This window comes from Anoplophora glabripennis, unplaced genomic scaffold (assembly GCF_000390285.2).
Source record: "Anoplophora glabripennis isolate ALB-LARVAE unplaced genomic scaffold, Agla_2.0 scaffold82, whole genome shotgun sequence".
Taxonomy (NCBI): Eukaryota; Metazoa; Arthropoda; class Insecta; order Coleoptera; family Cerambycidae; genus Anoplophora; species Anoplophora glabripennis.
In genome coordinates, this window is record NW_019416227.1 from 1340894 (window position 1) to 1364781 (window position 23888).

Sequence of the window (23888 nt, forward strand, 5' to 3'; positions counted from 1 at the left end):
TAAACAACGGTGTGAAAAATTGTTATGTAAGACATCGAAATTTTCACACCGTTGTTTAGATAATTATCACTGTCATCAATTTCGAACGAAAAAAAATGCGTTGTCATTAAAAAAAAATTATGTCATCGCTGCCGTAAGTGAATTATCGAAAAAAAAAATTTTCCACATAACAAGGTGCCCTGGATCAAATAAAAATCGACGGGTCTCACCGTTTTTCGAAAAAAAAAATTGTTTAACGAAAATATGAATTTAAGCAGAACTTTTTTACCACGCTGTATACTTTTGCTCAGAAAAAAATTTTACATCTGAAAATGTAATAATTTAGTGTTATTATTAAAAAAAAATAATAAGTTGTATCCGTCACATCGACATTTAAATTTGAATTGTTTTTTTTGTTGCTATAAACAGAAACTTCATAAAAAACACTACAACTTTTATTTCAACAAAATTTTTATATCTGCAAAACTAACCGAGATAAGAGGGTGGGAAAGTTAAGTGGGACACCCTGTATATCTACCCATATTTTCGGTGATCTGTTACTGCGAAAAAAATAAAGGAATCGTTGTATTTCAACATTTCTATAGTTTAGATGGATTTTCTTGCTCTATTGTATTATTGAAAGTTCAATTTCTTGTCTATAAAATACCTGTCAATAGAAATATAGCTATTTTCGTCTCGAGCTGTTCTTTGCTAGAGAGATTTTTTAAATTATTGAGTTTTTAGCTGTTATCACTGAATCTATTTATATGAAATTCCTGATTCAAAATTCCTTATCTTTATTTAAACTTGAAATTATCTTCGTGTATCATAAGAGTTGTGTATGCCTACACGTTACTATTGAATTTGTTTAGGATCAAGATATTATGAGTTCGGAGAAACAAAAGAACAGAAATATACAAATTATGGAAGACTTACCATTATAGAACTGCCCTTGTTATCTTCATCTCTTTTATTTGGTGATCTGGAAAATAATTGTCAGGGGTCGATACCAATAACGATTCTAATTATGACAAATATGGATACTATCTAAAATAAATATTTTGCTATTTTTTTTCGGGTCAATAAAGTGGTTTGTAATAAAGTATCTCACCTAAGGAGTGACTGATGTGTGAAATTTTAAATTGGTTGGCATTTCTACAAGCATTTGCGTGTTAAGTATATTCACACATAGCTTACTTCGCTTATCATTTAAATTTAGAAATCACAATCTAAAATCAAAGTTGATAACTGATCAGACTGTTAAAAATTGATAAATATTAAGTAATGTTTCTAATTTTTCGGTACCTCAAACACGTTTTTGTCTTACTAATCGTTTTTTTTTATATACAAAAATTGAAACGCCTCGTAAGCGTAAGATTTAGTGCCACATTGTGTACATTTTGAGACTTCACAACAAATCGTAAAGAATCAAATAAAATATTAATCTCTACCATTTCTTGAACTATTCTTTAACAACTGCTTAACAAATGAAATTACAAACAATGATTTTATTATACGTGAAAGCGAAGATATATTAATTAGATGGAAAACAAACTTTGAAAGACTTACCCTTATTTTCGGCTTTTCGACCAAGACAGATATATATATTTTTAACTTATGCTAGCCTCTGATTCCACATCACGGTTGTGTTGAAAGTGAGAGATGGATTCATTATCATTATCACGAATTCTAATCTAATCTCCGAAAAAAACAATAAATTCAATGTCGTTAACGTGAGCAAATATTTATATAAAAATTACTAACCCTTTCTGTGTACCAGTCGTCAGTTGAATGTAGTCGAAATATTATTAAAATATTTCGTCTTTTCCAATCTATTATTGGTACCACACACAATATAGCTTCGCTCAGCTATATTGTACGTGTTCTTTTTGTTATACCGTAAAATAGCTTGATAAAGCTTATAAATATAATAAATGTTTCTTGTTTACGGTTATTTTTGGCATGTTATTGTGTCTAGTTCCCCCTAAATAATACAATTTTGCTTACCCTTCCCATCTACAAGCACACCAGATGTAATGCATAATCTGAAGGTTTCTTCAAGACTTCATTCTGTATTTTGCAACTTTGGCAACATAATATGTTTCAGTCTAGTTTTTGGTCTACTTTAAACGTTTTACATACTCAAGATAAACACTTTGAAATAACCTTAATGATATTAATTTATGAATATTTTAGTCACAAGTATTCTCTAACATTCTTGCGATTACTACATGCACGATATTAGAATATTATTGAGCTCGGTTCGAAGATAATTAAGGTATGGTTTTGAGTATACATGGTGTCAAATTTTATACAATTTCTTCTTATAATTATGGTAGCAATTTTAAGGAAATACATATTTAAGAGTTGTTTGGTAGAACTTAATAAATAAAGCTACCTATTCCGTGTTTCGGGGTCTGTAAGATAGAAAAATATTCCGCACTTTTTCAAATCTAGGGAGATACAAATCCCAGACTATTTTTTGTATCAACAAGATATCATTTAATCCACGTAAATGTATATACTGAAAACAAAGAAAAAGAATTTGCGAAAAGCCCTTTTTGTTTAAAACTAATAGATAATGAAAAGCTATATCAGCTTTATCTTTAACTATAGAATTGATTTTGTAAATAAGGCTGTTTATACAACGAAAGATCAGGATTTATATTTAAAGATTTATTATTTTCTTCCCCCCCTTCCTTATTTACTTCTAGTTTTTGGGAGTTTTTGGTCACCAGCTATGGCAACTTTCATCATCATTTACTATTATGAATGTTGTTATCAATGCGATAGCACACAGCACACACAATTGCCGTTTTATTTAGTACAAGGATTTTGGACAGTGTATTTTTAGAACTTTAAAATTTCCTGCACATTCGTACATTTTAAAACAAATAATATGTAGTACTCACCACTACGTATACAGTGTATTCCAAAACACAATAAATGCCTGTGGTGGAGCGTATCATTTTAAACACAATAAGTGATTTAAATTTTAACAAGAGACTAGTGAATATGTGTGATAGAGTGAGGGGAGAATTTTTGATAACAGTTTTATTTCCTCCAGCTATAGATTGTGGACATTGTTATCAACACCGTACAATTGTGCATTTGTCACTCATATTTACGGTTTAAAAAAAGCATAAACACACAAAGGATATTTAAATAAACGTGAATAATATTATGTATGTGGTCATTGTAAAAAGACTCATATTTTTCCAATGACCCCACATATATAATCTTATTCCGTAGAACGGAAATTTAATATGTTCTATCTGTCTTCCACTTCTAGTTTATTAATAATCAAAGACAGACAATATATATCTACAAACGGTACTTCTATCATGTATCAAAAGAATAAGGAATAAATTTTGTTAATAAATGGTACAAAACCGATTTTATTTGTGTTATTTTATTAATACAAATATGACACTGTTCCTGGTCTTCTTTTATCAGAAACCCCAGTCACTTTATTTGTACTTCTGTCTCGAGATATCGACGTAGCCGCTGCGAAACCATCTGTGAGTTGAATAGTGTAGTTATGTCCTATATTGGACAGACCTTCGACAATATGTAGATCCTATAAAAACAAGCTGGATATTAATATATGCGTTAGTATATTTACTATATTTATTAACTTGACTTTATGTTTGCTTTCACTAAGATTTGAACTGTTCTGTTCTGTTTGCTCATTCTACAGGTACCTGTTCGTACAAATTGTCAACGTTCGGTATTACTTACTTCTGTTGAGTAGGGTCCCTCGAAGGTTATTCTCATTGGGAACAGCTGGTGGTGCAGTCTTTTGTCGTCCATCGCTGATAGCAGGTCCATTCCAAACCAGAGATGTTTCATAATCAACTGAAAAAATCGAAACATATATTCTAACAACTGTTAGGAACTGTTTTAAAAGAAAAGAACTAAATAAACAAATAAGTGAATAACTGAGCTTAGTTCTCAATAAATGATGAATTGTATTTCATAGCGTTATTATTTTATGTAGATTCAGCTGACGGTGTGATTCTGGGTTCCTGCGGTAGAGACGAGAGTCTTATTTCAGCAGTCTAGTGAATACGTTCGCAGCCATTACTTATTAATATACTACTAATTAACGTACGTCATTAGGGCAGATCTGTCTCTATAAATCAGGTGTTATTGTTGTTATTGTGTTACTACTGAACGAATGTCTGGTGACGAGAGTAAATGGTAAGGCCGAGAGGTAGTCGTGGCCCAGGGGCGCCGTATCCGGGGGCTGAGCCGAGTGATACGAGAATGAATGGTGAGGCCGAGGGCATTAGCCAAGGGGCTTATTCGGGATGCTTATTCTAGAGACCTTCAAATAGGACAGCGAAGGACGGGGCGGGGCGCCCCCGGTGAGTGTAAACCATAATTAGTTACGTATTAAGAACATACAGCAGTACTTGTTTGTTACATATCACGAGTGATTGCCAGGAACCCTGATCACATCTCATCTGCCCATTGTTGCCTCTTGACAGTCTGACTACATGTTTACGTACTACACCCGTAAGGTAATCTAATCATTACTTGTAAATAAGCTCCACTTGAAAACATACACCTAACACAACGGGTATAATTCGTGATACAGATGAGTCGTTTGAAAATCATTCTTCATATTTGCAAATATTTGTGGAGATCGAGCTGTTATTACCGATCTAAATTAACTGTTACATCCATTTCCATTTCTTTGCTGTTGAAAGAAACTACACCCCACTAACCCCCAATTGTAAAAACTTACAAGGGACACCGTAGTGGTGATTTTGGTACCACCAGCAGCCCCAGTAACCATGATCACGTCCCCGTTCCCGTCCAGAATAATAGTTGGACACATGGAAGACAGTGGTTGTTTTCCTCCGACGATGAAATTTGCCGGAGAGGGTGAAATGTCATAACCGCTGGTTATATTCGGCGACGAGAAGTCGTCCATTTCGTTGTTCAGGATGATGCCAGTGCTGTTGGACGCGAACTTCGCGCCGAAGCTGGAAATCATCGTTAGAGTTAAGGCTTTGTTCCAAGAGCAAACCAAAACAGTCAGGTGCATTCTTACGTAGGGTTCAAAATTCTTTGTTTCGAACCAAATGCCATTACGTCTGACTGTTGGAAACTGTTTCTAGGGACAAAGCTATGATTTCTGGTACGCTTACACGTAGTTGATGGTGCTCGTTATGGCTACAGCGTCGCCGTTGGGCGCCAGGACGGAGATGTGGGCAGTGCCGTAGTCTTCGGTGAGGGTGGTGTTCGCGCCGTAGTACGAGGGGTCTTGGAATGTTTGGTTGTCGAAGATGAACTGTCTGATGTATTGGGCGTAGCTTTTTGACGTGAGATTTGATATCAACTGAAACCGAAAGTTTGTAGGTAGACAAAAATTGGGTATACCTAATTGAAATATTAAGAAAAACAAATAAAATTGGTAAATTTATTATAGAACAGGTTCAAGATGTATTGAAAGGGAAAATACCTCGTCTATTTGTAGAAAATCGGGGTCTCCTAGTTCGGTTCGACTTCCGTAGGCGAATTTGAACGCTTCTATGATCCTTTGGTACGTAGCTACTGAGTCGGAGTCGCTGGGATCCACAAAACTGTCTAGAATGTTTAAAATAAACGTTAGAATCAAGCCGGACCCTGGCAAAGGGGCCGAATAGAGTGATTCGTTTCCAGAGAACATGGCGTGGACTGGCTGCTGCCATTTGGGTCTGGAATAAAATTATTTCGTGAAAATTATGAATTTGTAAACTTATTTGATTCAATAATTTCCAAGATTCTTTAACAATAATAAAAGTCGTACATATTCATAAAAGAAATTACATAAAATTCATATTAAGACATTGAAGTGGAGCCGATTTACTATCGATAGTTTAAAATTTACAGGATAATGTCGTCAAAATTTGCGCTACATATTTTTAGTAACAAAAATGTAATTTGTTCGAAATGTATTGTTGCTTGAATCTGATGAAAAGCATTATTTATTCTTCCTTCTAACTGCTCAGAATGTCAAAGTTGCCTACTATGTATTTTTAAATCGAATTTTATTTGAATATCAAAGTGTGTTTTCAGTTGGTTTTTTAAGTTTTACTCGAAAATAAGGCTTTTTTGGAAAAACCTAAAAGAGTAGTAATTTGTAGAAAATTGAAAGATGAATCCGAAAATATCATTATTGCTACCATAAAGCATTAGCGTATATTTTACTTAGAAAAATATGCCACCGATACCCTGTACCTCCGCCACTGGAGCATGTAAATTTTAGGAAAAGCTCTCAGATTTTGGACAATGTTTACATAAATACATGTGCCCAATTTCAAATTATTTCACTTGGGTACTAGTTTTTACATTATTTAAAAAAATTAAAAATATTTTTTGAAGTTTAACACCCTGTACCTTTTTAACGAATAGTTCTAGATAAAAACTTTATACATTTGTGGATCACGAAATACACGAATTAGATCAAATAATTTCTCCACAATTTTTTCGAGATTAACTAAAACCAAAAACTGTATAGGGTGTATCCGCCTATTTAACGTTTCACCAATGCTCATCTCATAAGAAATATGAATATTATATAATTTAGAGAAGAATAAAAATGTTTTTATTGAGAAAAGCTTTTTATGATACTGAACAAATTATTGTTTACACTTTTTTGTACTATTTTATATTTTAACTTCAAATTATTGTATTAATCATATTTTATTATTCACTGTATCTATTGTGTATGTGGTAATTTCAATCAACTTTAAAAATTCGCTTTCCAGGGCGTAAACACTTTGTGTATTAACATAAATTGTTAAATAAATACCTATTACTAAATTATAACTAATAATTAAAGGGGTGTTTGTCGAATTTGAATTATTTTTCACAAAGTACTGTTATGCCACAAATATGCCTTAACAAATTAACTAATTATATAACTCCATGATTCGAAAACACATTCATTCTATCCATACACGGATCTTTCTTTCTAGTTCGAAGAAATAGATACTAAAGATAAGGGTTGCTGTGTCAAGTGGGTCGTAAATTTAGGCGATAAAACATCGAGGGCTATGCCCTGAGAAGGGACAGGCCAGGTCACGCCAAAGTGGAATTGTTATAGTTTCATAATAATTAGTGTCTACTTTTGAGAATTTATGACTTCATTTGCGTTCACAGCAATCGAACTGTTAATATCCCAAGAAAGACAAGTCAAGCTAAATCACGTTTATTTGACATCTAGAACATATTCAAAGACAAAAGTATAATACTTATTTATGTACCAAGTCAGTAAAGAGATTCTTTGTTCATAAAAAAAATGGAGATATTATAATCACATTTTATTATGACAAAATAAACAGAAAAATAACAGCAAATACAAAACTTCTAACGACTTTTCCCGAATTTCAGGCAGCGTGCATTGAATGTCTTGCATCGTTTTCTATAAATAATTCGCGACAAAACTTTTACTATTGGGGCTGTGACAGCGACAATCGATTTCTGATCAGGTAAAATGCTTCATTTTTAGTTTTTACAGTAAAATAAAGTATTTGTTTACTTCCGGAAATCGCTATGGCGATAAACGTTTTTTATACATTCTATTTTCATCGGTGTGTTATTTGGTCTATTACTATTTTTGTCTTCTCTATTGCTATGCTATTACTCGCCTATAATTCCTCAGGTCATCGGCTGTTATAATGCCACCGTTGTCTCTGATATCTTGGGCGAATGCTTCTGTAAGAGATCCGTTGTGCAAAGCGTACCCCCCTTCCTCGGCTATCACCTCTAGGGTCTCCGCCAGCTTCAGTCTCTTCATGTATTCGCCTTCTCCGTAGGGTTCGTTTGTTGAAGGGTCGATGAAGGCGTCACTGAACGGAAGAAAAAAAAAGTAAAATGTAGGTCCGTTTTCTCTTAGAAACCAAACAAAAATGAGCTTCATTTGTTATGTGAATGTCTTGTGTATCCAAAAATTGGAACACTATAAATATTTACAACATACCTACATACTTGTATGTTAACTACAATTTACGCTACTGTTAGCATCATTCTCGAGAAATCTGAGACAACATGTTTCTCTTTTAGTTACAAGAAATAATCAGTCAAATAATCCAATTCTTAGAATGCCACAAGGTTCTATTTCAGGTCCAATTTTATTTATTCATCGCATATAAACCAAAATAATTATATACTGGGTTATTTTACTGCTTAAGTTGATGCTATATCTCGTTAATAATTTAAAAAATAAAAGCAAGTACTGCGATACTTTAAATAGTATTGCCCATTATTTTAAACACCATAATTTATATTTTAATAGTGAAAAAACAGAATTTTTGCGGAAACTTACATTTGTACCCGTTCCTACCCTGTATTTAATTATGAAAAATAACTCACTAGATTCATTTACACCGTGAATTGTACTCTCAGTTAAAATATATGTCTAAGTTTAATGCTCACCTTGTATAATAATTATTATTTACCTTAAAACTGCATCACTAAGTAAAACATCTTTGTTATTCTGTAAAATCGTAGCTAGATAGCTGTTAACATATATCCCATTGTAACAGAGATCTATTGTCGGTTGTACTAGGTCTCTCCAAGGGAGATATCCGCCAAATCTCTCGTAAAGATACCAATACCCTATCAGTTCAGACGGCACAGCTACTGAAAGGCCTCCTGGAACGCGATGCCACATTTATTTGTTAAATAAAAGAAAGAAACTGAGACATCTTCATACCTCTTTGAGCCAAACTTTCGTTGCCTTGGTACATGTCTGTGGTGGCGGCGGCAGGGGCCGCTTCCCTGGAGTTGAGCGACCACACCTCCCCCGTGGTTTTGTTGTAAATCGTCAGGAGGAACCCTCCCCCCAGGCCCATGCTTTGCGGATTAACCACCCCTTCGCACAGGGCGGCGGCTATCGCCGCTTCCGCAGCGTTGCCGCCCTTCTCGAATATCGAACTGCGAGAAAAACGTTAATTATCAAATATGTATATTATATCTTGGTTAAATAAATATTGAACTCTATGGCCGTCGTTTCTGAGCTACAGCTAATTTGTGGTAGTTCCATATACACGGAATCTTGTGACACCCTGTATTATATACTAATATGCTGATAGACATTTATTTTAAAAATGTGTATTATGCAACCAAATACACATTTAAGACCAGCATTATTATTGTCCAATCAAAGTCAACACCGCACAATAGATCTATGTATAGAAAATATGACATATGTACTTACATTAATTCAAATAATACTTACGTCCCAATTTCAGAGCAGTGATATCCATTTGTCACCACTGAGGCTTTCGCTGTTTTTTCTACATTAAATGCTACGCCGTCGAGCAGATAAATTGTTATCCCAATGGCAACAGCTATTATAATGAGGATTAAAATGCCCGCGAACAACCATCGGCCTTTTTTGCTTCTAAAAAGTACATAACTCTTTATTATTGTAGCAGCTTACCTTAATTCTCCAAATGGCAGGCTCACAAATTATTTAAATTAGGTTTGTCAGAGTGCCTGTAGTCCAATCGCATTAGGTTTTTACATGCCAAAATTTAGTTCAGTAAACAAAGACACAAAAGTTGAGCCCAACCCGATGTCAATCGATAGACAAATGTATTAGTTATTGCAAAGAACGGCTAAAAATCGCATTTTCTTAAAAACTTCTATTTCTGTGGAAGAATGTCAGCTTTCAAATAGTAATAATGCCATTCCGATTAAATTTCAACGATAAATAAGAAAAAGATCTACATTTTTCGACTCGAAAAAAGTATTCAAAGTTTCAGTAGATTTTTCGCATATTTCCAATTTGCACAGAAAAGTACTCTTAGAGAAAATTTTAAGCCCAAGATGGGTCACGTAAGTGCATTACTGTATGATTTATTGAAACTTGAACAAAATGTCTTTTTTTCGGAAAACTCAATTTTCACAAAAATTGGAAAATATTTTACAATTTTACAAAAATGCACTTATTTTACTTGCCAATGACTACGTATTCTGAAAGGTTTCTAAAAAAATCTTTTTTCATTGTAAAGATATAGAATTAAAAAAAAAATCGATCTTTAACCGTTTTTTGCAATAACTAATGCATTTGTTTATCAATTAACACTGGGCTGGTCTCAAAATTTTTGGTATAAAAAGTTCTACAACTTTTGTCTAAAACATTTTTTTCTAAAATGTTTAGTTTTTGTTAAATGAAAAAAGCTGTTTTTTGCGAACTTTGGACGCCATTTTGAAAATGAAGCCCTAACATTCAGCAGAGGTAAACTAGTTCATTCAATTCTACGAAATTTTTTCTAATTTTTACGTGTCTTTGTTTACTGGATTAAATTTTAGCAAAAAAGGGATACTTTCGACAATTTGACTGGCCTACTATTCAAATTTGAAGACGTGCTTATCTTACATCCAAAATAGACATGTTTGAAATAAATTAAAAAGTCGAAACATTATGAATTTATCATCCTCTTATTTCCCTGAAACTTAAGTTATAACTGAAATTGTGTGGCAAGCCAAAATATATATCTAAACTATTCTAAACTATCAACTCCCAAAGCGTCTTAAAGATAAACTATTACCTATTTACCTGACTATAGTGGTTATTGCCATAATTGAAATAAGATACCGCTTGCTGAATAAATTTCACGCCCCTACACCAACTAATACTTTAGTCTCTTCATTTTCCCTTCGTTAGATTAGAGAGACTGAAAAAGTTATGTTTCATTCGTTAAATAAAACATTACGTATTACGTACTGGATTGTTTTAGTAAATTAGGGTAATTAAAGGATTTGATGTGATAAAGATAAGTTGTCCGTACCAAAGAACAATATGATTGTAAAAATTATTTAAGTTGTGAGTTTTGATTATGAAATTGTAAAATCTCGGCAAATATTAATAAAGTTTATCGGTTTATTGGAGGAATTTACAATACAATGGGCATTTTAATCAAATTTTATTACCAAAATCACACACTAGGCGAAAGAGTTTTATATTTTTTTACCTTGTTAAATACTCGTGTTTCAGTAATAACGGACCATGGCAAGTATAGTTCATGTAGGGAAATAATCAATCATTGATTTTTGGTATTAAAATATTACAGATAGGAAAATGTTTTGTTATCTGCAAGGATTTAATGATTAAATAATTTAGCAGCGGTGTCTGGAAGAAGCTATTGTGTCAATATTTTTTTAACGTGAATGTTTATCATTTTTTTACTATAAAATAACTAATGATTTTTTTGCATAAAATTTTCCTTTTAAATTTTTTAAATAAGCTATTTCCATGGGAAATTTCCACTTTTGGAAAATGTACTAGAGAATTTTAAGAAGAATCGTCAAAATCTAGAGACACTAAATGTCCAATCTTTATGCGAAGTTCCTTATACGAGTCAACGGCGGAGCAGCCATTGGGTGTGATCGAACGTCAACTCTGGTACTCTGAGGCTCATTACCCAAAATAGGTACTTGTAGGAGACTGCCTAGAACTGCCCAGGCAAGGTAATGCCAAAAGATAAACGGTAAAAAAGGCTCAGTTGAGAGCCTCAAATGGAACCAGTGTAATAGAAAAGTTGTACAACCAAGTTACAGACGAAGACAAAAAGAGCTGGTCCTACTCTCAACAAGTCCAGAAGCAATCCAAGACTGAGCTGGCCATAGAAAACGTGAGTCTCCAATCTGCAACCCATTTCTTTGGGGTCGAAGCTAAGCTGGCAATATTCAGCATTTAAGATTCAAGCTGCATATAAGTAGTAAAATAATTTATTAAATACATAGGTACAATCGTTAACAGCAATCGAAATAAATTAAGGACGGATTTTTTTTTATCAATATAAATACGAAATAGATCCAGTTCTTCGCCTGTCGTAGGCTCCTGTAACTTGATTCGCATTTCCATTCTTCCTAGATATCGAGGTTACGGCTGCGAATCCGTCATCATCGGTGATGTTGTACCTATGCCCTATCACACTTAGTCCTTCCACTATATCGATGCCCTAAGGCGGAAAATATATTTTTTACACACAATTTTAAAAAATTGCGCTGTAAGAATTAAAACAAACTTACAAAGTTCCTCATTTTGCGAAAATAATATTTTTGTCAATGTGCTAGAATGTGCTAGTTGTTTCGAATATTCCGGCGTTGGGAAACGTGGTTTCCAGGAAAATGGAGGAAAAATGTGTTTCGGCAGCCCCTCTTCGAAAAAGAATTTTGCCAACGTGCTAAATTGTGCTGGTTGTACTTTTCAGAAAAATAATATTTTTTGCGATTTTTGTAAATGAGGGGGTCCAAAAATATGCCGTTTGATGTGTTTTATCCTAATTTGAAAGGTTTTTGCTTATTTATAAACATTTACCTTGGTATTTCTGAAAAAAATTTGTTTTTGGAAGAAGTATTTTAAAGGTTCGAATATTATGTCTAAGCAGGTATTGATTTGCACATTTATTATTCTACTGTCGAAAGTCTTTAGGTAGCTTGCTACACACACAGCATTGCTAGTTAAAAAAAAATTACGGGTAGCACAATTTTTTTTTTTTTTGACGATTTTATAGTATAATGTATATACAGGGTGACTCATTAACAATGGGAAAATCGAAAGCTGAAGATACTACACGTGAAATGGTGTCCATTGGCGCAAACATGCCTTATCCGAAAGTTGATAGTTTCGGAAATACAGGGTGTTGAAAGGTAAAATTTTAAATCGTTTTTTGCCATTATTCTGAAAGTATGTAGGTTAGGAACTTGACAATTTGTGAAACTATATTTTTTTAAATGACGAATAAGATGCGTGTTGCAATTTCAGCTTTGCTCATAGAGGGCGCCACTTACAACCAATTTTACCGAAAATTTAGTGAATAACTTTTTGCCCTGTATGTATAATATGAAACTTGATTCAAAACCTGAAAGAGCAATAATTTTTTCATTAATTATGTACTCTTGTTTCATTTCAGTATCTCGATCCGTTTTCGAGAAAAATCGATTTAACCAACACTATGTTTTGATAATACGAGAAATTAAAAGCGAAACAAACCAAGTGTTTCTTCATGTTATTACAACATTATTAACAATAAAACAAATGAAATTTGTAATAATTATTTAAAGTAGACCTTCGAGTTTGAAACAACATATTGGGATTGCATTTGACTTCGTTGTCAGCGATTTGTATTCTTTGCCACAACTCTTCATACGAACCAATAGATTCTTAAAAAATGGAAAAATGAAGAGGATTGAAGTCCGGACTTCTGGGTGGCCAAGTAAAAATGCTTCCACGGCTTGAAGAAGTTCCACTTTATTTAAGAAGAGACATGTGGTTCATGCACGATGGACGCCACCGCATTTTTCTCGGCCAGTGCATGCATATTTAGATGCAATTTTTCCAGATCGCTGGATTGACCATGTCAGCATTTTTGCTTGGCCACCCAGAAGTCCGGACTTCAATCCTCTTGATTTTTCTATTTGATCTCGAATGAAAGTTATAGTTTACAAATAATTTATTGGCTCGCGTGAAGAGTTGTGGCAAAGAACACAAATCGCTGCCAACGAAGCAGACGCAATCCCAATATGTTGTTACAAACTCGAAGATCTCCCAGAAAACGTGTAAAGTGTATCAGTGTCAACTGTGGATTCTTCGAACAATTACTTTAAATCATTATTACGTATTTTATTTGTTTTAGTTGTAATAACACGAAGAAACACTTGGTTTGTTTCGCTTTTAATTTCTCGTATTATCAAAACACTATGTTCGTTAAATCGATTTTTCTCGAAAACGGATCGAGATACCGAAATCAAGCAAGAATACACAATTAATGGGAAAATGATCGCTCATTCAAGTTTTGAATCAAGTTTCATGTTAGACATACAGGGTAAAAAATTATTAACTAAATTTTCGGTAAAATTGGTCGTGGGTGGCGCCCTCTATGAACAACGCTGAAATTATAACACGCATCTTATTCGTCGCTTAAAAAAAATATAGTTTCACAAATTTTCAGGTTCCTAACCTACATATTTTCAGAGTAATTGCAAAAAACGATTTAAAATTTTAACTTTCAACACCCTGTATTTCCGAAACTATCAACTTTCGAATAAGGCATGTTTGCGCCAATAGTCACCATTTCACGTGTAGCATCTTCAGCCTTCGATTTTCCCATTGTTAATGAATCACCCTGTATATATATTTTTAACATTATAGGCGAATTTCTTATGAGAAGATAGTTGACTGCAATTTTTACATGAAATGTGAAAATTTTTCGATTGCTACCAAACAAACCAATATAATTGCCGGAAACACAACTTTTTGACACTACTCATTTTTGAAAAAAGAAATTCAAAAAAATCGACACGCCCTAAGACTTTGCTAGTTGTTCTGAACTTACATCTTCCAGTTTCCTTGAAAATAGCACAATGTGGCACAAAATTAACACAACAATTTTTTTAATGTAACAAAATTTAGAATATCCAAAAAAAAATAAGTTCATTGCAAGAGACTTTTGGTTTTTCCGTATTATCAGAAAACCATGTGGTATATGAATTTTTCTTCTATTTTCTGAACTTTCTCTAAAAATGGAGAGTTGTCTTCACACTAAATTTTTCTGCAGTCAGGAAACAGCGAAAGATATAAATAAAGTTTTTCTGAACGACACAATTTTCAAATCGACTAGCACAGTCTAGATTCTAGACTCAAGAACGTCAAAAAATTTCTGCCAAAGTTAGAAGAACGGTTTTTTCTTATTTTCCCCGGAAGATATACAGTTTTTGCAACTTCACAATATTCAGAACTAGTACAATCTAGCACATTGGAAAAAAATGATTTTCGCAGAGAGACATGTTACTTAGAAAATACCATTTTTCTTTTCTGTATCGAAACGACAACTATTTTTTAATTTTTTTTTTAACTTTTTCAAAAATCCCTAAAAATGGGCTCCTATTTCAAAATTATAAAAAAATATATATAAATTCGCTATTTTAGCTACTCTACAGGGTGTTTAAAAATTTCTTAAAATTAAACATAAATTTCAATAAAAAAAAAATCTACTTCAGCGCTGTAACTGAGAAATAAACCTAGAGTAAAATCAACTTTGAAGTTGGGGCTTGGGGCCAATTTTTAACGAAAAGTTGATTTTGATGCGAAGTGTATAAACGATTATTAAATCCAGGTAAAATTTTAATTATTTTAATGCCATACAAACCTCAGTTTTGTAGAGGCCCTCGAATGAGATCGACATCGGAAACAGTTGATGATGGAACCTCTTTTCATCAACGGCAGTCTTTAAGTCCGTTCCATACCACAGGTGCTTTATGATTATCTAAAATAAAGGATATACCAATTCAAAAACAATGTTACAAACAATATTTTTAAGACTTAACATTATTTTTAGTTGTTTTGTAAGCAAAGTAACGCTGTTTTGTAATATAGGTATGTATATTATATCAAGAAATGAAAACAGGTTAAAAAAATAGGTTACAACACCACTGGTCTCGCATTTTTAAGAGCAATTCCTCCAGTGTTGCCAGATCTAGCCATTAAACTGATAGACACAAATGAGGTTAAATAACGTATCAAATAACTCCAGGTATTGTTCAGCATCGAATTGGATCATTACTTTCATTCAATAATCAAAGCAGTTATTGTAAATTTAACTATGGATGCGGTTTGGTAATGTTTGGTGTCCCACAGGGATGTGTTTTAAGTCCTTTATTAATTTCACTATACACAAATGATATCGATACTCTCTCACCTTTAATAATACAAACAAAAGATTAAATTTGAATATTGATAATACTCCTCCATCTACTGATATTGAATTATAATATTTTAGGCTTAAATTTGGACGTAAACCTTAATTGGGCGAGTTAATATTTACCAAGGCGATCGTGGTGGTGATTTTTGTTCCGCCCGCAGCTCCGGTGACCAGCTGGACGTCCCCATATTGGTCCACTATGATCGAAGGGCACATGGAGGACAGCGGGCGTTTTCCCGGGGCGATGTAATTGGCTGGAGAGGGTGGTATGTTGAAACCGCTGGTAATATTGGGAGAGGCGAAGTCGTCCATTTCGTCGTTCAGGATTATGCCTGTGCTGTCTGACGCAAAGCCGGCGCCGAAACTAAAAACAAAAAGTCATTTTAATTTTGAAAAAAACCATTACCACGTGCCTGGTTCATACTTACAGAAAGTTTATGGTACTCGTGACGGAAACTGCATCGCCATTTGGTGCCAAAATCGATATATGGGCGGTGCCATGATCCTCAACGTTCGTGGTATTCGCTCCATAGTAAGCAGGATCTTGGAAAGTCTGGAAGTCGAAGATAGATTCCCTTATCTGTTCGGCGTGCTCCTTTGACGTCAGTTCGGCCACCACCTAAGCAGCAAGGATTCATTTCACTAACTTGCAATGAAGACAATAGAAGAATTTAGATATTTTATTGTTGTAATACAATTTGTGACAAACACGCTGTATATACGGTTTCTCTTACATCGTCGATATCCAGAAACCTCGCATCCCCCAGCAGAGTCCTTTTTCCGTATCCAAACTTGAAGCTCTCCACGATCCTCTGGTGTGTGGTGACAGACATCGATTCGGTGACGTCGATGAAGTTACTTAAAATGTTCAGAATGAACGTTAAAATTATTCCAGACCCCGGTAGCGGGGCCGTATACAGAGTCTGGTTGTTCAACAGCGACGCTTGGATGGGTTCTTGCCAGTCTGGTCTTAACGAAAGATTAATTTAATAAGTCAGTAAAACTGTTTTAAATAACGAGCGTTCAAATAAAATCGTGGTCAAGTTGGTTCTGAAAATTTGGACGTAGGGCGTAGCGTATAGCAAATGAACTTAAACGTCATCTGTCAAAGCGCTATATCGCCGCTATCAATTTGAATATTTTCGTTTTAAAAAGCGTTTAAAATGGTGTTTTCTCAAGAACAAAAAGTGTTTATCATAGAGTCCTACTTTAGAAATGGACGCAAGATTGATGGAATATGGAAGTATTCTATTGAGGAATGTTTCATAGAATTTCAAAATCAATTTCCCGGCGTTGTTGAGTACAAAATTTTTCAAAGTGCAGTTCAGCGTTGTGTTAATGTTTTTCGTGAAACGGGCAGTGTAACAAGAAAAGAAGGAAGCGGCCGACCTAAAAAGCGGACTGAAGAATTAAAAGAAAATGTCCAACAAATAATGGAAAATGCGCCAAGAACTTCTGTACGTGTTTTATCACAAATGGTGGGAGTATCAGTCGGTACCTGCCACACAGTGTTAAAAAAAGATTTGCGTTTGTTCTCCTATCGTTTAACTTGTCAGCAAGAACTTCATGAAGTTGATTTTCCGCGACGGGCTGTATTTTGTGAATGGTTTTTAAACAACTACGGTGAACTTCATAATATCACCTTTTTTTCTGATGAAGCCTGGTTTCATTTAAGTGGTTACGTAAACTCACAGAATATGAGAATGTGGTCTTCTGAAAAACCAGATAACTTTTTTGTCGAGGGCCCTCTACACGCTCAAAAAATTGGAGTTTGGTGTGCTCTCAATCGAAGGAGGATTTATGGACCTATTTTTTTTAATGGTACTCTTACTGCGCAAAGGTATAGAGAAGAAATTATCGCTCCTTTTGTTAACCAGCTGGAAGAAAACGAAATTACAAACTTTTACTTTCAACAAGATGGCGCAAGGGCACATACGGCAGGCGAGACGATGAATATGTTGAGGGAAGTTTTCCAAAATCGACTAATAAGTCTCAATGCTGAACATGAATTTCCACCGAGGTCATGTGATATTACGCCGTGTGATTTCTTTTTGTGGCCTTACCTTAAAAACACTATTTTTGAACTGCCTATTCCTGATTTAAACCATCTGCAGGCTCGACTTATAGACAAGATTCGTGAAATTAACAATACCCCGAGCATCTTAGAAAATGTCTTTAATTCTTTGAGGAACAGGTGTGAAAAGTGCTTGGAACAAGGAGGGGGACACTTTCAGCAGCTGCTTTAATTTATTGTTATAACAAGGAGGGGGACACTTTCCGCAGCTCCTTTAATTGTTTGTTATTGTTATCACGATTATTCTTTAAAATAAAGTTATATAGTCATTAACGTTATTGAAACTGACAGCTGCTATACAGCTCGTTGAGAAACAATGAGGTTAAGTTGGTCGCTATAAGCTACTCCCTACGTCCAAAGTGTCAGAGCCAACTTCGACCACGTATTTATTTGAACGCTCGTTATATTTATACCAACCTGTAACTGTTCATGTCCTCAACGGTGATGATACCATCGTGGTCCTGGATGTCTTTAACAAAACCTTCCGTCATAGTGCCGTTGTGTAACGCGTATCCTCCTTCTGAAGCAATGGTTTCCAAAGTCTTCGCTAGTCTCAGTCTTTTTACGTATTGTCCCTCGACATAGGTGTCGTTAGTCTCTGGATCGATATAAATATCCCTACAAACCCTAAATAAAGAAATATCTGCAATGAAACTCTTCCTATTTACCTTAAAACGGGATCGGCGTATAGCAGGGTTTTCCTGCTCTTGTAGATACCTGCCAAGAACTTCGTGACGTACACCCCGTTCTTGCATAGATCTATCGTGGGTTGAACCAGATCCTTCCAAGGTACGTTACCGCCAAACTTTTCGTACAAGTACCAGTACCCCAGAAGTTCTCCCGGCACGCCAACAGACGTCCCTCCTAAAAAAAATTTAATTTACGTAATCAATGCTATTCGGTTCTTGTCCGCCTCTTGAAAAACCAACGTTGATGCAACATGATGCGGTTTATTTGTAATCGCACTATCTGGAAAAAATAATTATACTCCTACACAGTTGTTGCGTACATAGAAATTGTAAGGGAAGTCCCACTTTCTTAAATAGGTATTTCGAGAACGGGTAGTCATTAAAATTATGAATTAACAAAACTTTCAGTCACCTCTCTGTGAAAGCGAAGAGTTCCCTTTGAACATATCTTCGGTGGCGGCGCCGGGTGCCACCTCCCTGGCGTCCAACGACCACACCTCGCCCGTCCTCTTCGTATAGATCGTCAGCAGGAATCCACCCCCCAACCCCATGCTTTGGGGCATAGACACGCCCTCGCAGAAGAGGGTTGCGATGGCGGCTTCCGCCGCGTTACCCCCTTTAGCGAAAATCGACCTGAAATAGTACGCTTTATTTAAATTGCAATAAAGGACGAACATTTTCAAGAAATATGTTTGTTCCAGGTAGCGTCAAAGCGAAGTATTTTTGTAGCAAGATGATTTTGACCTAAAAGATCTGCAAGTACATACAGAAAAAAAATTCTGACGTGAAATTTAGCCCTCTATCGATTGCTAACATAAAGAATAGGGTATTTCTTTCAATGTAATCGAGTTGACCTTGGTTTGGCCTTGAAACTTTATGTCAGGGCAAAATCCAAGGTCACCACATATTTGGTTTCTTGCCTACAACTATTATCCGAAACGTTTTTGATAGAACCCATTACCAAAAAGTTATCTTAGGGGGGTAGGTACATGTTATAGCACCCTGTATAATAGGGCGGGTCAAAAAAATCGACTATTTTTTTATTTACTTTATACTCTGAAAAATAGGTTGCTAGACACCTCTAGAACGTTTTCTCCAAATATGAGCTTATAATTTTAATAGGAAGGTTCTCCGCTTTACAGTTTTCCATTTTTTCCTCAGTATTAGAAAAAAAATTTCATATCTCTCTATCAACTATTCGTTAAAAATATCTCTCCTCATATACTTGTAGGAAATTGAACGCTCTACAAAAAAGGTCTCTTACAATTTTCACCGTTTAAAAGATATTAAAGGTTGAAGTTTGATTATTCTAAGACAAATTTCTGTTTTACTTATGAATTTTATAACTCGTTAACAAAAAATCATTATGAAATGCGCAATTCATAGTGTTGTAGGAAATTAACTGCTCTACAAAAATGGTCTCTTATGATTAGTCGATTAAATAAAGCGTTTAAAAGATATTCATCGTCAAACTTCAATGCACGCCAATTTTAACAGTTTTTGATTAATAATTCGGAAAATTTCAATTTAGTTTAAGTTTCAGGGAAATTTATACAAATTTGAGTTTCTAGTGGAGCTCCTAATGCAGTCAAAAAAATTCTTCGCTATCAAACTCAATGGTTAAAATTACAAAAAAGTTAAAAAAAAATCAGCACAAAACCAAAATGTTTGAAATTTTATAACTCGCTTGATAATTAAATAAAAAAACTTTTTAATAACAAATTGAACATTTTTTTTTCTTTAAGATTAATACTTTTCATAATAAATGTCTAATAAAAACGTTATTTTTTCAAAATTTAATGAATCATTGATTCAGTCAGAAATAATGCACTAATTTTTTTTCGTTGTAACCAAACATGCTAATGACTACAAAAAAAAACTAGAAAAATAGTTTAAAACATTTCTCTGTTCATAGAAACTCAAATTTGTATAAATTTCCCTGAAACTCATAAACAAAATTGAAATTTTCCGAATTACTAATCAAAAACTGTTAAAATTAGCGTGCATTGAAGTTTGACGATGAATATCTTTTAAACGCTTTATTTAATCGACTAATCGTAAGAGACCATTTTTGTAAAAAACTATGGATTGCGCATTTCATAATGTTTTTTTGTTAACGAGTTATAAAATTCATAAGTAAAACAGAAATTTGTCTTGGAATAATCAAACTTCAACCTTTAATATCTTTTAAACGGTGAGGTTTACGAAAATATTGTAAGAGACCTTTTTTGTAGAGCGTTCAATTTTCTACAAGTATCTGAGGAGAGATATTTTTAAAAAACAGTTGATATAGAGATATGATTTTTTTTTTCCAATACTGAGGAAAAAATGGAAAACTGTAAAGCGGGGGACCATCCTATTAAAATTAAGATCTCATATTTGGAGAGAATTTTCTAGAGGTGTTTGGCAATCTATTTTCAGAGTATAAAGTAAAAAAAATTAGTCGATTTTTTTGACCCACCCTAGGTACTGTATAATAATATATTATTTATATGGCAAAGCTGGAACTCTTTATATTTTAGATTTTAACGTCAAATTTTTCCGTTTGTATTATTTCAATTTTTCAGGGGAAAAACAGTTTTTTCCCAACTTAACTGGAAATTTTGGACCTTCCCTCCCTGTGACTTTCAAATACTGGATCAATCATTAAATAAATTTGCTGTCACTTTTAATAATACGCTTGTGTATATTTTTCGTAGTCTTACTCAATACAGATCATTTTGATTTATTTACGGAAGTACTTATGTGAAACTATTACCCTGTATGTTATCATTTTAAGGTTAATGAGTCCGTAATAACCTAATTTGAATATCTACGTTCGTTCTGTCAATGTTATTATTAATTGGAAACCCTGAATTAATTTTTTATGCATTTTTCTCAAATCATTTGTAAGTTTTTCCATTATTCTGTTTATAGGGATATTTCTGTAAAGTAAAATTAGAATCGAAATTAATTCGTGAATCATCTTACCAACAATAAGCCGTACTGGGTATAGAATTTGTGGTTAACTGCTTGACCTACTAATTTGTAACACCCTGTATAACACGTTTAAGTAAAAAACAAATACTTCACAATTTCATTCTAAGTATTACTCACATTCCGATATCGGAACAACCATAGCCATTCGTCACAACTGACCCTTTTATAGTTGGTTGAGTTTGAGTAAAATATATCACCAGACCAATAATCAATAGGATTATGGCTAAAATCAATACGGCAGCTCCTAACTTGCGAAGTACTTTGTTTGACCTGAAAATAATGAACGAATTTTAATTTTGAAATGATTAAAAATAAACTGTATAGTTATATTTTTTCAAACTTCATTTTATAATGTACTAATTTCTAAATTGTAGCTTACTTACCCATTCTTTAAATAAATGATATTGAAAAAAATAAAATCGTTACTATGACAACGCATTAGCAAGCGGCCTGTGCAAGCGGCTAAATAGAAAAATTCTTACTGCTGTGTAATGCTGTGTTGACATTATCTTGTCAGATGTGACATATTAGTAGCATTTAAAGTAATTTTTCGAACACGAGACTCAAATTGTTGCTGATATAGAATAAGTTTCTTAATTAATGTCTTGAAAATTAGCGACCAAACCAAAGTCCCACGGCTAAGAACTTTTGTTTTAGAAAACTACTTACTGAAGATCTTCTTCGACAATTTCCTTGTTACAATATCTGCATATTTTATGATGTTTCCTATTAACAACAACCATTTCCAATCAGTAATAAATAGTAATAGCCATTTATCCTGGCTGTGAAACTAATTTAAGGTATTCCAATGAACACTATAATTTTTATTAGATACCTAATACAATTTCAGTTGCCTTAAACTACTTTTGACTTTAAAACTGTAATAAATATTTGTAATCAAATTTTACGGATGTCTGCATTCGCATTAAAAACAAATATATGTGTAAAGTCGTCGTTTTGAAACCAGTAAATTAAATATTCGTCACCTAAGGTTGCTAATTTTTCACATATCTTTGCATTTTGAACGAATATTTGGCATGTAGATCTTGAAAATATTTTAGACAAGTCCTTAACTATTTTACTACCGTACAGGGTGATCCATTCTATTTTTTTTTTCAATGAAATTGCCAATAACGCGAAAATATAAACCTTTTACGATTTTTTACAAAGTTGCGTATTTATTTTTATTAAATTTCAATTTGCAATTTGTTATACAAGAAATAATTACATCATGTTTGTAAGGCTGTGATTATGTATAAATAATGCTGGCTCAAGCTCAAGTCGGTTAGGTAGATATTGTTTATTTATGGAAAGATTAAAAGCAGAAATAGAAAACAAACTATATATGTACTTACCGAAATTTCATTTTGTCGATCCTTAACAGCACCACACGAAGGAAAAAAAATCACAACTACTCTCCCAGCGCGTTATCGCGGTCTGACCAGGGACAATTTGCGCTTATTGTATGCCTATTTAACCATAAAGTGTAGCTACTGTTATTTAAATTTACTACTAGAGGTCAGTTAATTTTTTTTTGCAATCTGCTGCGAACCGCGACTGATTTAATTTTTTAAATTCCTCAGCGGCATTTTCATCGCGACCTTCCCAAGGCAAAGCGCGAATTGAAGAAAAATCGCTATCTCTAGAGTATTAGTAATATTTATCTACAATTACAATGTTGTAATCGACATAGATAATCAGAAGAGAACCGTAAGAGTTTTGCAGAGTAGTAATTAAGAGAAATAAATTAATAAACTTTCGATTAGTTTTCGTGGCACGATCGTCAAATACACCTGTCGCGGTAAGTAATGGGTAGGTCGACGATGTGGTGGTATGGATATGAAAGTAGGTGTGATATGGTAAGCATCTGTAGTAGTGCGCATGAACTACTGGTAGTTGTTGATATTATGACATGACCGAGTATAAAAAGAAAAGGTTATCGCGCTTCGCGAATGGAAACCAATTGATGTTGCGCAACTTTTATTGCAAAGTAATACTGGAATTCCGGAATTTGTAGAAGAAAATAGACATAAGACACAGCATGAAATAGGATTTAACAAATGTTCACATAAATTTCTCTCTCTTTTTTTGTTATTTATGTCATTTATAGTTTTATTTTGTTATTATCTGTATTTTCGCGCGAGCAAAATTTGTCTGTCTAAATTGAATAAATACTGTTCAGAATTAGGATCACATTTTTTTTTTGTAGAAATCCCGTTTTTGACAAAGTCGTCCCTAAAAGTCATAGCGAACAGTTGATTTTTTAATTGTATGTATGTACCTATTTGGCCAGTACGACTCTGGCGTTCGAATGAATCGGCACATTTCTAAATCTTGTCTGAAGATGTAATCTTGATTTCATTAAAAAACAAAGAGCATGTTTGGTTATAAAATTATTATAAGACAATTAAACATGTCATTATCATCAATTGATCTGTTATAACTGCGTTTTGTAAAAAT

At 33.8% G+C, this 23888-nt stretch overlaps 3 protein-coding genes across 5 annotated transcripts in view; all 3 read right to left on the bottom strand.

Annotated features, from left to right (window-relative positions):
* Positions 1-2935, bottom strand: part of LOC108903492 (glycoprotein-N-acetylgalactosamine 3-beta-galactosyltransferase 1) — a 21484-nt gene extending 18549 nt beyond the window's left edge. Inside the window, exons 1-2 of one of the 3 annotated variants that reach the window (XM_018705704.2) lie at positions 2892-2935; positions 916-961 (exon numbers count right to left, since the gene is read on the bottom strand). In XM_018705704.2, coding sequence (XP_018561220.1) covers positions 916-918 — 3 coding nt within the window. In that variant the 5' untranslated portion in view covers positions 919-961; positions 2892-2935. Of the gene's footprint in view, positions 1-915; positions 977-1548; positions 1655-2891 lie in introns of those variants that run through there. The other 2 variants (XM_018705703.1, XM_023454816.1) reach the window with 2 other exon arrangements.
* A 375-nt stretch (positions 2936-3310) lies between these two features.
* Positions 3311-10657, bottom strand: LOC108903421 (glutathione hydrolase 1 proenzyme). Its single transcript, XM_018705591.2, has 10 exons — positions 10541-10657; positions 9215-9379; positions 8690-8910; positions 8433-8628; positions 7623-7823; positions 5453-5687; positions 5139-5329; positions 4733-4973; positions 3721-3837; positions 3311-3559 (listed from the first exon to the last, which is right to left on the bottom strand). Exons 1-10 carry the CDS (start codon positions 10561-10563, stop codon positions 3395-3397), a joined length of 1755 nt encoding a protein of 584 aa, XP_018561107.1. The 5' UTR covers positions 10564-10657; the 3' UTR covers positions 3311-3394.
* A 1039-nt stretch (positions 10658-11696) lies between these two features.
* LOC108903412 (glutathione hydrolase 1 proenzyme) lies at positions 11697-23245 on the bottom strand. Its single transcript, XM_023454768.1, has 10 exons — positions 22784-23245; positions 21546-21698; positions 18862-19082; positions 18429-18624; positions 18178-18378; positions 16421-16655; positions 16115-16305; positions 15810-16050; positions 15135-15251; positions 11697-11945 (listed from the first exon to the last, which is right to left on the bottom strand). The coding sequence occupies exons 1-10, from the start codon at positions 22792-22794 to the stop codon at positions 11778-11780; spliced, it is 1734 nt and encodes a 577-aa protein (XP_023310536.1). The 5' UTR covers positions 22795-23245; the 3' UTR covers positions 11697-11777.
* Between the last annotated feature and the right edge of the window lie 643 nt (positions 23246-23888).

Bases quoted from the DNA above. Each gene is read 5' to 3' on its own strand.
- LOC108903421 (XM_018705591.2), bottom strand. From the start codon at position 10,563: ATGGCAATAACCACTATAGTCAG. The intron at 9,380-10,540 runs GTAAATAGGTAA...TGTACTTTTTAG, and splicing joins GCAATAACCACTATAGTCAG to AAGCAAAAAAGGCCGATGGT. The intron at 3,560-3,720 runs GTAAGTAATACC...TTGTTTTTATAG, and splicing joins AGGGACCCTACTCAACAGAA to GATCTACATATTGTCGAAGG.
- LOC108903412 (XM_023454768.1), bottom strand. The intron at 18,625-18,861 runs GTGACTGAAAGT...AATTTTTTTTAG, and splicing joins CTCTTCGCTTTCACAGAGAG to GAGGGACGTCTGTTGGCGTG. The intron at 16,051-16,114 runs GTAAGTATGAAC...TTTTGTTTTTAG, and splicing joins ACGAGTACCATAAACTTTCT to TTTCGGCGCCGGCTTTGCGT.